Source organism: Melospiza georgiana, chromosome 1 (genome assembly GCF_028018845.1).
Source record: "Melospiza georgiana isolate bMelGeo1 chromosome 1, bMelGeo1.pri, whole genome shotgun sequence".
Taxonomy (NCBI): Eukaryota; Metazoa; Chordata; class Aves; order Passeriformes; family Passerellidae; genus Melospiza; species Melospiza georgiana.
In genome coordinates, this window is record NC_080430.1 from 99,358,061 (window position 1) to 99,372,030 (window position 13,970).

Genomic DNA, 13,970 nt, shown 5'->3' on the forward strand with positions numbered 1-13,970 from the left:
CAGATCACAGAGCCACAGAGTAGTTGAAGTTGGGAGGGGCCTCTGGAAGTCCTTTAGTCCAAACTCTCTGCTCAGGCAGGACCATTTAGAGATGGTTGTTCAGGACCAAGTCCAGGTGCATCATGAGTATCTCTGAGGTGGAAGACTGGTGGGTGGCCAGCACTCAAGTCAGCTTCACAGTGAAGAAGTGTTTTCTCAAATTCTGACAGAATCACCAGTGTTTCACTTTACGGCCCTTCCCTTTTGTTCTGTCATTGGGCACCACTGGCAAGAGCCCAGCTTTGGTCTATTTGCAGCCCCTTTCAGGTATTTACACACATTAATAAGGTCCCCCTAAGCCTTGTCTTTTCCAGGTTGAACAATCACAGACCTGTTTTAACTGAAGTTTTTAAACAAGTAGGACTACTTGCCCTACAAGAACCTGCAAATTTCCATTGACAGAAAAAAAACCCATAGCTGAAGATAGGAAAGACTGTAACAGGTTTGAAGGAACGAGGGAATGACACTGACATTAAAGTGAGCAATTTTCATGCCCGTGCTGAAGGAAGGCTGCTGATACAGCAGTGTAATATATGTTATGAAATAATTCATGCTTAAAGAGAGAATGTATTATATAAGATTGCAAAATCCAAATTAGTTTCTGACCACAAGCAGGGGCAGATGTCTACTTCGGAATGTCGAAATTCCTGAAGGCAGCAGGAGAACAATGTCCCGTTTACCTAAACAGCAATTGTCCAGCCCAGCACAGTGAAAGAAACTTTCATGCATATGCAGGGCTACCAAAGAAATCGGGGCACTCCTGCCTCAGGCATAAAAAGCTGTATAAAATAGCCTCGCTGGAAGCGGCACTCATGAACAGAGGGAGGTCCGAGGCGATAGAGGTCGGATCCGTGTTCACCCAGCTCGACGTTCTCTTTGAGCTGTGGTGGTTTTGAGGGCCGTATTTTGGTCGCGGACAAAGATAAATAAAATCTTTTTGCAATTTTGATAATTTGGCTTTTCTATTGATCATTTATAACAGCAGCAAGGCAGGTGGCGAGCTCTACCCAGGGCAGCGAGCCAGCAACAGGACAGGGGGCACGCGTGTTCCTGCTGGAGGGAGGGCGAGGCTTGCTCTTGCTAAGAAGCAGAGTGTGAAAAATGCATGTAATTTTATGATTGGCTTTTCGCAATATTAAAATGAATATTATATGTGATGTGTTAGAAAATAATGCTGTATTAATTCTCTTAAGTACTGTGTTAAATATAGTTTTAGGTTAGAAAAAAATGTTAAAATAGAAACGATCCTATGTAGGATACTTTTTTTAAAGAAAGGACTCGCAGCGAGATAGCAGCCACAGGACACCTAAATCTTTCAGAGAAAGAGAATTTATTGCCCTCTTATCAGAAGAAACGAACTTCTTCCCACCTCGAAGGCGCTGTTAGGATTCGGAGGAAGAAGTTGAGGATGACCAGACAGAATCCTGTATTTGAATGGAATTTATGCATCATGTATTAAGTGTATGAATATGCAACAAGCTATTGCTTTTAAAAGTTAATCCTTTGTTAACAGGGGATCCTTTTTCGGGCTCGTGCTGCCAAGGAAACGGTACCCGGACGTCCGTAACTCTTTGTATTTATTGTCTTATATTGTCCTAATTCAATTTGCCCGAATTATTATAACTCTAATTGTTTTACTATTTCTTTACCCATTTTATTACTATTAAACCTTTTAAATTTTAAAAACAAGTGATTGGCGTTTTTCACACAGAGCACTGATTCAACTGAACGAGTCTCCCCGCTGGGGACAGGACAAGAGAATATTCACCCCGCGTTCCGTCACGGTGCTGCGGGGCCACGCTCGCCTCCCTCCCGCCTCCCCGGGCGCCCCTCAGCGGGGCGAACACCCGGAGCCCGCCCCGCCGCCCGCGGCTCCCTCCGCGCCTGCGCCGTGGCGAGAGGTCGGCGCTTCCCCTTCCGGCCGTGCCGCGGCTCTGTCAACATGGCAGCGGCGCCGGGCGGGCGGCCGCGCTGCCTCCTCTGGGCGGCAGGTGACGGGCGGGCGGTGCCGGCTCCGCCGGGCTGGGCTGCAGGGCACAGCGGGGAACAGCGGCGGGGCTGGGCGGCGGGCAGCGCTGGGGCAGGCAGCAGTGTAGGGAAGCGCTGGTGGGGGCAGGAGGGAAGGGATGCTGTGAGCTGGCGTGGGTGAGCGCCCCGGGTTGGTTCGGGCATCACTCACGGAACCCTTTTCCTTCCCCTCGCAGTGGTTGCACATGTGGTGGCGTCAGGTGCGGGTTTCGTGGAGGATCTAGATGAGTCGTAAGTATTGGGGTGTCTTGCGTAATTGCCAAGATATTGTTTGTCTTCTTGTGGGGAACAAGACCCCCGACTTTGTGCGTGCTGTTCTTGTCGAGAAAGCTACACTGGAAAGTACTGTGATTTTTGTCGCAGGAAGGACAGAAACGTTGTGGCCTGAAATATCATAGAATATTCTCTGTTGGAAGGGGCCCAAAAGGATCACTGGAGTACAATTCCTGTTGCTGCATAGGACTCCCAGAAAGTCACACCATGTGCCTGAGAATGTTGTCCAAACCCTTCTTGAGCTCTGTCGGGCTTGGTGCTGTGACCATTTCCCTGGGGAGCCTGTTCCAGAGCCTAAGTACTGGCTGGGTGTAAAACATTTTCCTGATACCCAACCTAAACCTCACCAGCACAGCTTCATGCTGTTCCCTGGGGTCATGCCACTGGCCACCAGAGAGATGAGTTACTGCTCCTCTGCTTCCTCTCTTGAGGAAAGTGTACACTCCCATGAGGTCCCTCCTCAGTCTCACCTATTGAGGAGGTTCAATTAATGAAGCTGAGGAACATTTTAATTTTTCAGCTCCTTAAAGCTGTTACTGTGGCGGTTTTGCCAGAAGTTTTCTTAGGCTTCCTTGCTTGTTCTTTCTTTCTGGTAGGGTAAATACATACACTGGTGTGTTGGTGCTTGCCCCAGGTAAAGCTGATTGCATTTAACCAAGTTCTTCATTAGAGTTTACAACCTGGCTGCCATGAGGGGTTGGGAAAATGAGTCTTAAGTGTGTTCATGCATGGCCTGAAATGGAACAGAGAAAGAGGCTGCAGGACCAGTTCATGGCTGCTTGAAGTGCCAGTAATATTTGTGTAAAAATGTGCCTTTATAACAGAATTAGTCCCAAGACTGTGCATGATTTGAAGTGGCTGGTCCTGCCATGAGCTTGGTTGTGTAGTGTCAGTGTTGGTGTACTGGTTTGCTGTAGCAGTTTGGTAGCTACATAGTTGCTGTTTCCCATGAAAATTACCCAAATGTTTGTTTTTTAGGGGTTTTTTTGGGTCTGATTATCAGGTTGATATCAAGTGCTACAAAGTGCAGCATGATTATTGGAATTGAAAGAGAAGGTATGACTGGTAGGGAGGAGAAGTTGGCATTAGATGACTGCTTTGGGATAAATTCAGCCAGTTTAAGGTGACGTTTTCATGAGGTTTCAGTCCATAATAAATTGCATCAAAGAGCTAAACTGTCAGGAAACCCCTTACATTTTCACAATACTGTTTGTTAATCATAAGATCAGATGAGGGGTAGTGATTTTATGGGTGAGGGGTGGGAACATAAGAAGTTCTTAGGAGAGACACAGCAGTGTCTCTGGTGTTCTGAAACAACAACTGAAGCATGGGAACTGTTTGGACTTGGTTTTCAAAGCTTGTTTTTTTGTTTTTAAAACATGCTCATATATTCACGGTCTGAAGATGCATTTACTTAGCCTATCTGTGCTCCTACATCATGTTTCCACACGTGTGTGTTTAAATATATTTGCTGTTCTGGAATGACGAGTCATGGTTCTGTTGTCCCATAACTTCTTAAAGTAACTGATAAAAGGAAATCATATTTTATAACACTTGAATTTTTCAATTTTAGAACTATATAGAAGCATGTATTTGCAATTGAGAATAAGAATTGAAGAATTGTTTAGGCAGTTTTTGTGGGTGATTTTTTGTAGCTAATTGGCAAGTGGTGAGAGAGGTCAGAAAAACAATTTAAATGTAATTGAAATTAAAACTTATTTTAAACAATTTCAATTTTAATTTAATTTTGCTCCAAACCGGAGAGCAGTAACTGTTGAAGTTTCAAGTTTTCCATTTGAGAGATGATAAAACGTTATGGATGTTCTGCTGTTGCTGAAAGCTTTGTGTTTTTTGGAATTTTAGTGGTTGTAAACAATGGGGACTAGTACAGGGCACAGGTCCCTTTCCTAAGCTTTCAGGATATAGGAAAACCAGGAGCAGAGCAGACAGAAGTGCCCAGCTGGGCTGCAGGAGGGGTGCATAAAATGAGCTGTGGTTCCTCTTGGCTTGTGCTGCTCTGATAGCAGATCTGCTGCCTCAGGTCAGTGCTCATACTTGTGATGGGTGTGGACTTGTTCTAGTGGCATAATGAAGCAGATAAGTAACCTAAATTAAAAAGGAAGTGTTTTTCTGTCTGTAGGGTGGCTCAAACCAGGATCAGAAGCATCAGAAATGGTGCAAAGGGGAAGCAAGGAAGAGATACAGTAGTGGGTTGTTTGAAGGCCCTTGGAATTGTGACCTCGGTATTCAGTTTTGCTTCATGCTGGTTTCTTTTAATTGTTCATGATTAAGTGGGGGCTGAGAGAACATTTGATCATGTAGCTGGGAAGATGTATGGGTTTGAGACGAATCATTTTGATTCAAGGATGTGCAACATTTATGCCATCTTCCCATCAGTGTGATTGTGTTTCTGTCAGCTGACAGAGGCTTGCACAGAACAGTTAGAAGAGACACTGAAATTTTGTGCCTGGAAAGCATATTTATAGGGCCTAGAAACAGCATCTTCAGAAAATGCTTCACTGCTCATTTGTAGAGAGATTTCTGGTGAAATTGTAGAGAGATTTCAGCAGTGTGAAAGTGAACTTCCTTAGTATTGTCTGGTAATTTAGTCATTGATGTTGGCAAAACTAGAGTGATAGGGTTTTGTTTTGATAGGGTCTTGTTATACTTCAGATTTTAGTTTCTGTGGAAGTTGATTAGAAGTATGTTGAAATTTTTCATTACTATAAAAAGTACAGTATTTTTTATACAATATTAAACTCTGTTGGAAAGCTCAGCCTCCAGATGTTTCATTCTTTCTCCCTTTTCTTTCTGTGTGCTGGCAAGGTAGCAGTCTACCTTTCTCAGTACTTTAATGCTCTTTACAATTTGCCATAACAGCTGTACTGTGGCAGAGGAAGGAGAACATTTAATTGTAAATTCTTCTTATACAAAGAAAAAGTGATATGCTAAATTGAAGCACAGCCTAGGATCTTATGATTCAGTAACTGCTTTCTGCCTCTTGCATCATAGCCAATTATTTGGCATTGTTACTGGAAGTTAGCTGTAGCTCTGTTAGACTTTTCAGGAGATGCTGGCCTCTTAGTGGTTCTTTCATTAGCTCTATAGTGCTTGGGGTGGTGAAGTAAACTTTTAGTGAGGTTGTCAACTAAACTTAAAACTGTTGCTTTCCTTTAGCAGTTCTATAGCATAGTCTCTGCAAATACCTTTCCTGCTGATGTACAGGCACAGCAGCCTTGGTATGCCATCAATAACATAGGCTGGAATTTACCAGTGAAATGCTGCAATTCTGAGTTTCAAACACTCAACACTGTAATTAGATTGTAGTCATGATTTCTGAATTATTTCTGTCAAACAGTAAGCCAATATCAGCATTAGTATTTCTTCAAGACTATTATGGAGTGTTATAGATTCATCTTTAAATGAAATATAATAAATTCTGCCTACTGCTTATGGGCCATTTATAGGCATGCTGCATATTGGGAACTGACAAGTTGAGCTATAACTTGTATTAATTGGATCATAGGTCCACCCTTATGCATAATTATATGTAAATATCTCATTTTGCAAGAAGAGTGGTGCAGTTGAAGTGTTGTACCATGTATGCCATAGTGTGACTTTAGTCCCAGTCCTAGTCACTTACAAAGTCTGTCTTGTACAAAAATAAACCCCCGGTTAAAGTTCTAGCTAATTTAATTCCCTACGCAGAACTAGTCAACTAATGCAGTAATTCATATGATGTTGTAGTGACAACAGTGAAATGTGTAAACAGCATTTTGGGAGATACCAAAGAACTTTGATTTATCAAGCTTAGTTTTGTATTAGAGATTTTAGAATTCAGTGACAGATTAACAGTTAATAAAACCAGCCAGTTAATTTAAATGCCATTTGTCTAGCATTAAGAAAATTCAGTAGCACCCCTTTTTCTCTGGGTTTTATCAATAACTTGATCATTTTTATTCCATTAACTTAATTTCTTGGTTGTGTGCAGCTTTAATAGAACTGTAAATTGACACGCCTATAGTAGAATTTTAAAGGAGGTTGAATTAAAATTGCTTTGCAAGTTAATATTAAAGATAATTTAGTTAGTTTGCATTTAGTAAAGCTAAGATTAACAGTTTAAGCCAATACTCAAAGAGTCTGTATTACTTGGTATATAAAAATACAACCAAATATATTTAATATATATTAAATATATTTAATATATATTAACCAAAAAACCAAATATATTTAATATAACTAAGGCAATTGAAAAATACTTCTTCCCCCTAGATTCCACATGCTAGTCAAATATCTTCTGTGTGTTTTGTGTGTATTCTTATTTCTTGCTGTTTTTCTGTTTTGTTGTTTTGGGGTTTTTTTGTCTTAGGAAATAGTTAGAGAAACCTAATTGGCACAGCTGTGTGTGTAGTGTCAGGTAGAGGGGCAATATTACGCTAAAAAATAACCATCTCCTCTGTTTCTCCACCCTCAAAGAAAGAAACAAACCAGAAATCTGGTATCTATACCTCTATATTAACCTTATTGTAGAGTTTTTCTATTTCATACATGCATTTCACTATTTTATTTTCGGATACATAACTTATTACTTTCATTTTTTCCCCTTTCCAGGTTTAAAGAAAACCGCAAAGATGATATTTGGCTTGTAGATGTGAGTATCTCAGAAAAACAGGAAGTTCTGCTGGTGGAAATCAAAAGACAGAATGCACAGTGCTACAGCCTGTAGTCAAGCTGCTTCATTGCTTGGAAAATTGTTTGTACATGATGCAGGAAAGCTTCATGACAGTGATTCTGACAGGATAGATAAGCAATCTGTCTGCTGTTCAGGGTGAGCCAGGAATAGGCTGAATAGACTGCTGAATAGGCTTTAGTCTATGTTTTGCAGAGCTTTACAAAGGAAAGCAGATTACCTAACACACTCAGGAGGTGATAACCTCTGTTGAGAATTTTTATAGTTCCTTTCGTTAAATATATCAGCTGATTTGTGTTCTAGACTTCTGTTAGCACTGAAAGACCAAATATATGAGACCCCTGTTACTTTTCTAAATTGTTTGGAAAGACTCAGTGCCCCTTATTTCAGGGACAAAGAGTTTTTAAAAAGATTTGGTTTGCTTGTGAATGAGGTAACATTCCTTTTCTCACCCAAATATGTACTGTAATTCTCAAAATTCTGTTACTCTGATTAGGGATTTTTTTGAGTGGGAAAAACTATATGAGCTACTTCAGAGTTATCAGCAGTGTATAGCAAAACGAAATCCAACTTTTGTTCAATTGTGACCTTATCTTGTTATACCAAAACATTGATATCTTCTGCCTGTTTACAAATTCATATTTCTGGATAGATTGTTTATATGATCTTCTGACTTTCAAAAACAGTGTTATCATGCAGTCTATTCCTAAATAAGAAATCATATAGTAGTGCAGCAGTTTAATGTATTCTTTTCAAACTTGGGCATTCATGTTAAAAGTAGGACTAAATCATAAATGCTGCTTGTCATGCTAACCTTGTAACTTGCAATTTAATTAAGACATAAAGAGTACCATGACTGGAAAATAAGTCTTGCTAATAATTTGAGGCTTAATTGTAGAATTAATTTCTACTAGTTTTATTTTTTGTGAAATGTATTTGCTTCTCAGTTTTATGCACCTTGGTGTGGCCACTGTAAGAAACTGGAGCCTGTGTGGAATGAAGTGGGCATAGAAATGAGAAACATGGGTTCTCCAGTAAAAGTTGGGAAGATGGATGCAACTTCCTTTTCTAGTAAGTATGGTTTGTTTAGGGGTAATTTCATCACAGCCTCTGTTTTGAAACTAATTTTTTTTTCTTGTAGTTGTTCTTCTGTGTCATAGCACAAATGCACAAACAGTAATTGTAAAAAAATTGCCTGATTATTTTTCCTTCCAAAAGTGACAACTTTCTGTAGTGTGTGCTTTTTATTTGCGCATTTGTTTCTGCCTGAGGAGGGAATTCTTCCTGACAAATGGAAAGTAAAAGCTTCTCAAAGATCTGCTTTTGATATGCCTCTTAGAGTACTGTTATATAAGCACTTTTGTGTGGTGTGTCTCTGGAGAGCATCCAGTTTTAGGTTCCTTCTGTTACTGCTGGAGGAGTGCCCGTCCTCTTGCTCTTACTCTTACTCATTGCAGGTAACTGGTCCTGAAACTCTTCCACAAAGCCTGCTGAAATAACTGAATTCATTGCATCACTGATCACTGCTCAGCTGATTTCTTTCCACGTTTCTCTGTAAATGTCTTCTCAAAGAACCAAATTTAGTGCTTTCAGTGCTTTTTTGCTTGCTGATGCCTTTCGTATGTATCGACCTTTTCAGAGAAAACCCAAACCTTCGCTGCTCAGAGAAGTGGTTTGGGTAGACGTGAGAGGATTGTTGAATGCTTAACAGTACTTCCTTTGTGTTTGTGTGCTTCTTTATTGTCGATTTGCTTAAATCTATGGTGAACCAGGAGGATACTTAAAAGAGTAGGTATAGGGAGGAGTGAGGCCCAAGTGAGATCTACATGTAGTAAAATTTTGTAAATACATGTAGTGATTTTAGTTAATATTCATTCAACCTGATTATTCAAGTTTGCTGTATTTGCCTAAAATGTTATGCAGACTATTTTTCTCAGTGGTATTCCAGTTTTTCCTGTGCTTAGATATGGGAGAGTTTGGTCTTTTGAGATTAAAATCATTTTGCCTCAAAGACCAATTTATTGTATATATCTTTTTCTGTAAAACCAAATAAATATGACTTCATGTTTCATCTTAAAGATACTTACTTTCTATGGAAAAGTAAGTCTGGAGAATTAGAAGTTTCAAGTTGATGCAACCAGGTAACTTCAAAACTGGGAATGCATTTCATGGTTCTCTAATTTTCCAGTCATGTATATAAAATTCTAAATCATATAAATTGTATAAAGTCTTACCCTGAAATATTTGTATTTGTCATCCTGTTACTGAAATCTTGTGGTTTATACCCAGAACAGAATTGGTACTATGTTTTTGTTATATAATTAATTTTTACTTATATAAAAATCACTAAAAGCAGCAAGGGTTCCTTCCTGCCCTGGAAAAGATTTTCTTCTCTGATTTGCTACCGGTTTCATAGTGTCTGATAAATCTTTTAAAATAGTTTTTTACTCTCAGTTTGAAAGAGGAAATTTTACATCTGAATACAAAAAACTCAACTCAGCTTAATATCATTGCAGTCTAAAGATTCTCTGAAATCAAAGTAATTCAGTCTTGAAAATATCAGAAGGAAATGCAGCTGCAATGTGTGCATGTCACTAGGAAGGAACGTGAGTGGTTTGCTTTGCATAGGAATATGAAGTAGTATGAAGGAGCTGAACTTTGGAAAGCTTGTTGTCAGAGAGCTGAGATCACAGGTGGACATATAAATCATGCAGTAAATGTTACCTCTGGTGGCTCTGTGGAATAAGGATACAGCTCTTGCATCAACAGAGCAGTCACCTGCTGTGGTATCAGTTTAATTTTCAGGGTGTTTAGCCTCAGGAGTCCGCTGTGTGTGAGCAGAGTAGAAATACATCACACCTAGGGCTGGCACAACTGCTGCTGTTTGCCTGTACTATATCAATACTAGTATTCTTGATATCAAGAAGTAGAGGTGATGATGTAAGTAAGTAATTTCCATGAAGATGAGAGAATTTTGGTAATTCCCATGGCTGGAATGTTTAAAAAATTATTAAAAATTGTCTCTTCTTGTTTTCCTAAGCACACACAAGAGCTGTACAAGGAGAAATAAACTGTTGACACCTCTTCTGATTGAATGCTCTAATACACATTTTAATGCATTTTAGTTCTGTGTAGTAAAACTGTAAGAGAAAAGGATCAGAATCAAATTGATCCTCATGTGTTATTTCTTAGAACAGTTGTCTTTGATTAGATGCCTGTAGGTGAGCTGCTGGTTTTATTTGTAGTGCTGTGCAATAAGGTACTTGCCCCTGATCTAGGTGAACAACCTTAGGGTCAGTTTCTTAACTCTTTGCACGCAAGGCATCCAACATCTGCTTGCTGTGGCGTGTTTTTGTAGCTTCAGAATGATTTTGTAACAAGCATTGATTCTAGGTGCTTTCTGAGTGCGGGGATTGTTGCTCAACAGGGAGTTGCACAAGTATTGCCACAATTTTAGACCTATTTAATCCTTTTTTGAGACTGTGTAGTTTACCTTTTGGAAAAAACTGAATTTGGTGGAAAGTATAGTTGAAGGTGGCTGTTGCTATGTCCACAAGTGGAAGGGTGGTTGCAAATTATACTCCTCCAATTGGTGGAAGCAAGATAAGTTTTTAAAAAGATCTGTGGTGAGGGAAAAAGTTCTGCAATTGTCTTACTTTTAATCACTTCAGTAAACATCAAGTAAGTATCTGCTTAGAAAGCACCTGCTTCTGGTAAGGTTCAATGATAGTAGACATTTACTTGTGTGGAATATGATTTAAAAACGTTTTGTAATAACTGCAGTATGATTCTGCACTTCTCGTTAGCCATTTCTTTCAAGCATTAGTATTTACAGCTCTTCATCCCCAGTGCTTAATTTTTGCCTCTAAGTTTTCTGTCAATTGTATGCATATTCAGTGCACGCTACTTTTGGTGAAAGCAGACCAAGCATGTCTATCTAGAGGATTTCTCATGACATTTGAGTTGTGGCACATGAATTGGGAGGCTGTCCTGGCACCCTGCAGCACCTCTGAAAGAAGTCTAAAATTTAATGATGTAGCTTAATATCAGCAAGCTTTTCCTTGTAAGCAAGGAAAGTAATCCATTTTAAACTAAGTGGTATTTTTTTCATTTGTTTTTGTGGCTTGAATAGTAAAACATGTTTAAAGATTAAGGTAGGAGAGAAAAAAAAGTCTTGGTTCACTTTGGCATGAACTCATTTCTTTCAGGTATTGCATCTGAATTTGGAGTGCGAGGCTATCCAACCATTAAGCTGTAAGTCAGTCCTTCCTATTGAATTTCTATCAATGATTTCATGACAAAAAATTAAAAATAGCCCTGTCCATTTAGAAGTTTCAAACCCATGTAATGTATAGTCCAGTACAATGTCACGTTAAATAAAGATTCAGTGGTTCTGAGTACTTTTTACTGTGGACATACTGGGGATTTTAGCAGGTTATTCTTTAAGCAAACAGAATTCCTAATAGGTGATAATAAGTCTTGTCAAGTTAGTTTTCTCAGAAAAGGAAGCAGAGATGTTCAGCTTGATAATCTTTAAGGATGAAAATTTTCATGCCATATAGAGGAATTGAAAATTCCTCTGAATTTCCTAAATCTCTATGGATTTAAAGAAAGCCTGTCAGAATTAGTAAAACTGACTTGAATACTTTGCTAATGCAAGCATGCTACATCCCCTCTCAACAGAATACTGTAACCTGACCAACATTTCACTGAAGCATAATACATAAATTTGAAAGGTTTTGCAGATCATTTGATACATTTCAATTATAAAAAAGCATTAAATAAGTGTATATGCTTTCCTTTTACAAGGACTAATCCCTGAGTAGTATAGATGTTGAGTGGGTTGGGTTTGGTTTGCGTGTGGGCTGTTTCATCATTTTAGGGAGGCTTTTTAATATGGTCATAAACAAGTGTTCTATGTGTTCTAAGTATTCTAAATTATCTGTATGCTTACAAAGTGAGCACTGTGCACTAGAAGAAAGAATTGTAAAAGGATTTTATGTATTTCAACAAATCAGTGAATCAGATACTGTGTAAATAAGCTTTTATTCCATAATTCCATTGTATCGCATTATTGAGTTTTATATTTTACTGACCACTTCTTTGGCTTATCACTGACTGTAAACATGAAGGTTGAGAAATATTATATGTACAAATGTAGTTTAGATGATTGCTTTTCTGTTCTTTTTTTGTCTGTCTAGCTTGAAAGGTGACTTGGCATACAACTACAGAGGACCTAGAACCAAAGATGATATAATTGAGTTTGCTAATAGAGTGGCAGGGTGAGTATACTCTTCTCAGAGACTGGTTCTGCTGACTTCTAACTTATGTGGGACTTTGAAGTGGGCCAAGACCTCTTTAAAAAAGAACAAGATACTGAAATAAAAAAAACTATATATGTGCTATGAGTGTGGCTGCATGGGAGACTGGTACTAAGTTAAGATTATTTATATCTAAGGTCACATTTTCTGGGTGTTGTGCTTACATTCAGATTTTTCTCTCTCAAATGATGGAGACCTTACTGTGGCCTTCCACTGTATAAAGACATCTCCTAAGAAAGACAGTTTTTATCAAGGTCTGTACTGACAGGATAAGGGGAAATGATTTTCAACAGAAAGGGGATAGGTTTAGAAAAAATATTAGGAAGAAATTCTCTACTGTGAGGGTGGCAAGACACTGGAACCAGTTGCCCAGAGAAGTTTTGGATGCCCCATCTGTGCAAGTGTTCAAGGCCAGTTTGGGTGGGGCACTGAGGAGCCTGGTCTGGTGAAAGATGTCCCTGCTCAGGGTGGCAGGGTTGGACCAGATGATCCTTAAGGTCCCTTCCAGTCTTGCCCAGTCTGTGATTCTGTCACCAGTAAAAGGCATGCATGTTTAAATCATAGCAGCATTTTGTAGTAAGATCTGAATTTCATATTTTCAGTGTCCTGTTTGATGAACCTAATATGTTACTTGGTTGGGCAGCGGGGTGGGAGGGAATGTTCTTTTTTTCTTTTAGCATAAAATATAATAATAATAATTCTTTTAGTAATAAATAGAAATACTAAATTAATTTTCTAAATTTTGGAATTTATTTTTTGAAAAACATTACAAAAAACTGTATGACATTTTCTTGTGAATTTTTATTTGTTTGGGTTTTGCAGGTTGCACAAACTGAGATTTTTCTATGTCTTTGTTTCCCTTTCCAGACCTCTCATCAGGCCACTTCCTAGCCAGCATATGTTTGAGCATGTGCAAAAGAGACATCGTGTACTTTTTGTGTATGTTGGTGGTGAATCTCCTTTAAAGGTTTGAACCTTGATTAAATAAAATTACTTCTTTTGGCTATTTAGGGAGTCATTTTAAAAATCTTTCAAAAAACTGAAGTGCATGCTTGTAACAAATTCTTGGGGTTTTTTTACATTTATCTTTTACAATCTTATGCCATAAATATGTTTTCAAATTGCTCTTTGAAGATAAAGTATGTGACAAAGCTTTTGTTTGACACATACTAAAAGTTCAGAAATTAAAAAAACATTGTTTGTATTTTTTCAGGAAAAATACATTGAGGTTGCTTCAGAACTAATAGTTTATACATACTTTTTTTCTGCCTCAGAAGATGTGCTGCCTGAGGTAAGCTGTTTCCATTCCTACTGCTTCCCCAGAAATGGCATTTTTCTCCTCGTCTATGTAATTTTGCTGATTTGATGGCAGAGAGGTGGCTTCTTACAGTATGTTTGGGTTTGGTAGATATCTAAGTAATTACACTGAAACATGTAATGTTTGACTCTATATGGGAAAATAATACAACCCAAATTCCAGTCTGTCATTGCTCTGTTTGAATTAATATGACTGAACAAGGCCAAAATACTTGTTCAGTCATATTAATAAAATTATTCAGAGGATGAGCAGAAGTCAGTGTGGGCCACAGAACTTGCTCAAGAAAGTAGATACTTGGATT

At 38.7% G+C, this 13,970-nt stretch overlaps 1 protein-coding gene across 1 annotated transcript in view; it reads left to right on the plus strand.

The window, feature by feature from the left end:
• The first annotated feature begins 674 nt into the window (after positions 1 to 674).
• Positions 675 to 13,970, plus strand: part of TMX3 (thioredoxin related transmembrane protein 3) — a 30,635-nt gene continuing 17,339 nt past the window's right edge. Inside the window, exons 1-9 of the mRNA XM_058024163.1 lie at positions 675 to 881; positions 1,751 to 2,030; positions 2,244 to 2,298; positions 6,952 to 6,991; positions 7,978 to 8,101; positions 11,239 to 11,284; positions 12,232 to 12,312; positions 13,219 to 13,318; positions 13,565 to 13,642. Coding sequence (XP_057880146.1) covers positions 675 to 881; positions 1,751 to 2,030; positions 2,244 to 2,298; positions 6,952 to 6,991; positions 7,978 to 8,101; positions 11,239 to 11,284; positions 12,232 to 12,312; positions 13,219 to 13,318; positions 13,565 to 13,642 — 1,011 coding nt within the window. The remainder of the gene's footprint in view (positions 882 to 1,750; positions 2,031 to 2,243; positions 2,299 to 6,951; positions 6,992 to 7,977; positions 8,102 to 11,238; positions 11,285 to 12,231; positions 12,313 to 13,218; positions 13,319 to 13,564; positions 13,643 to 13,970) is intronic.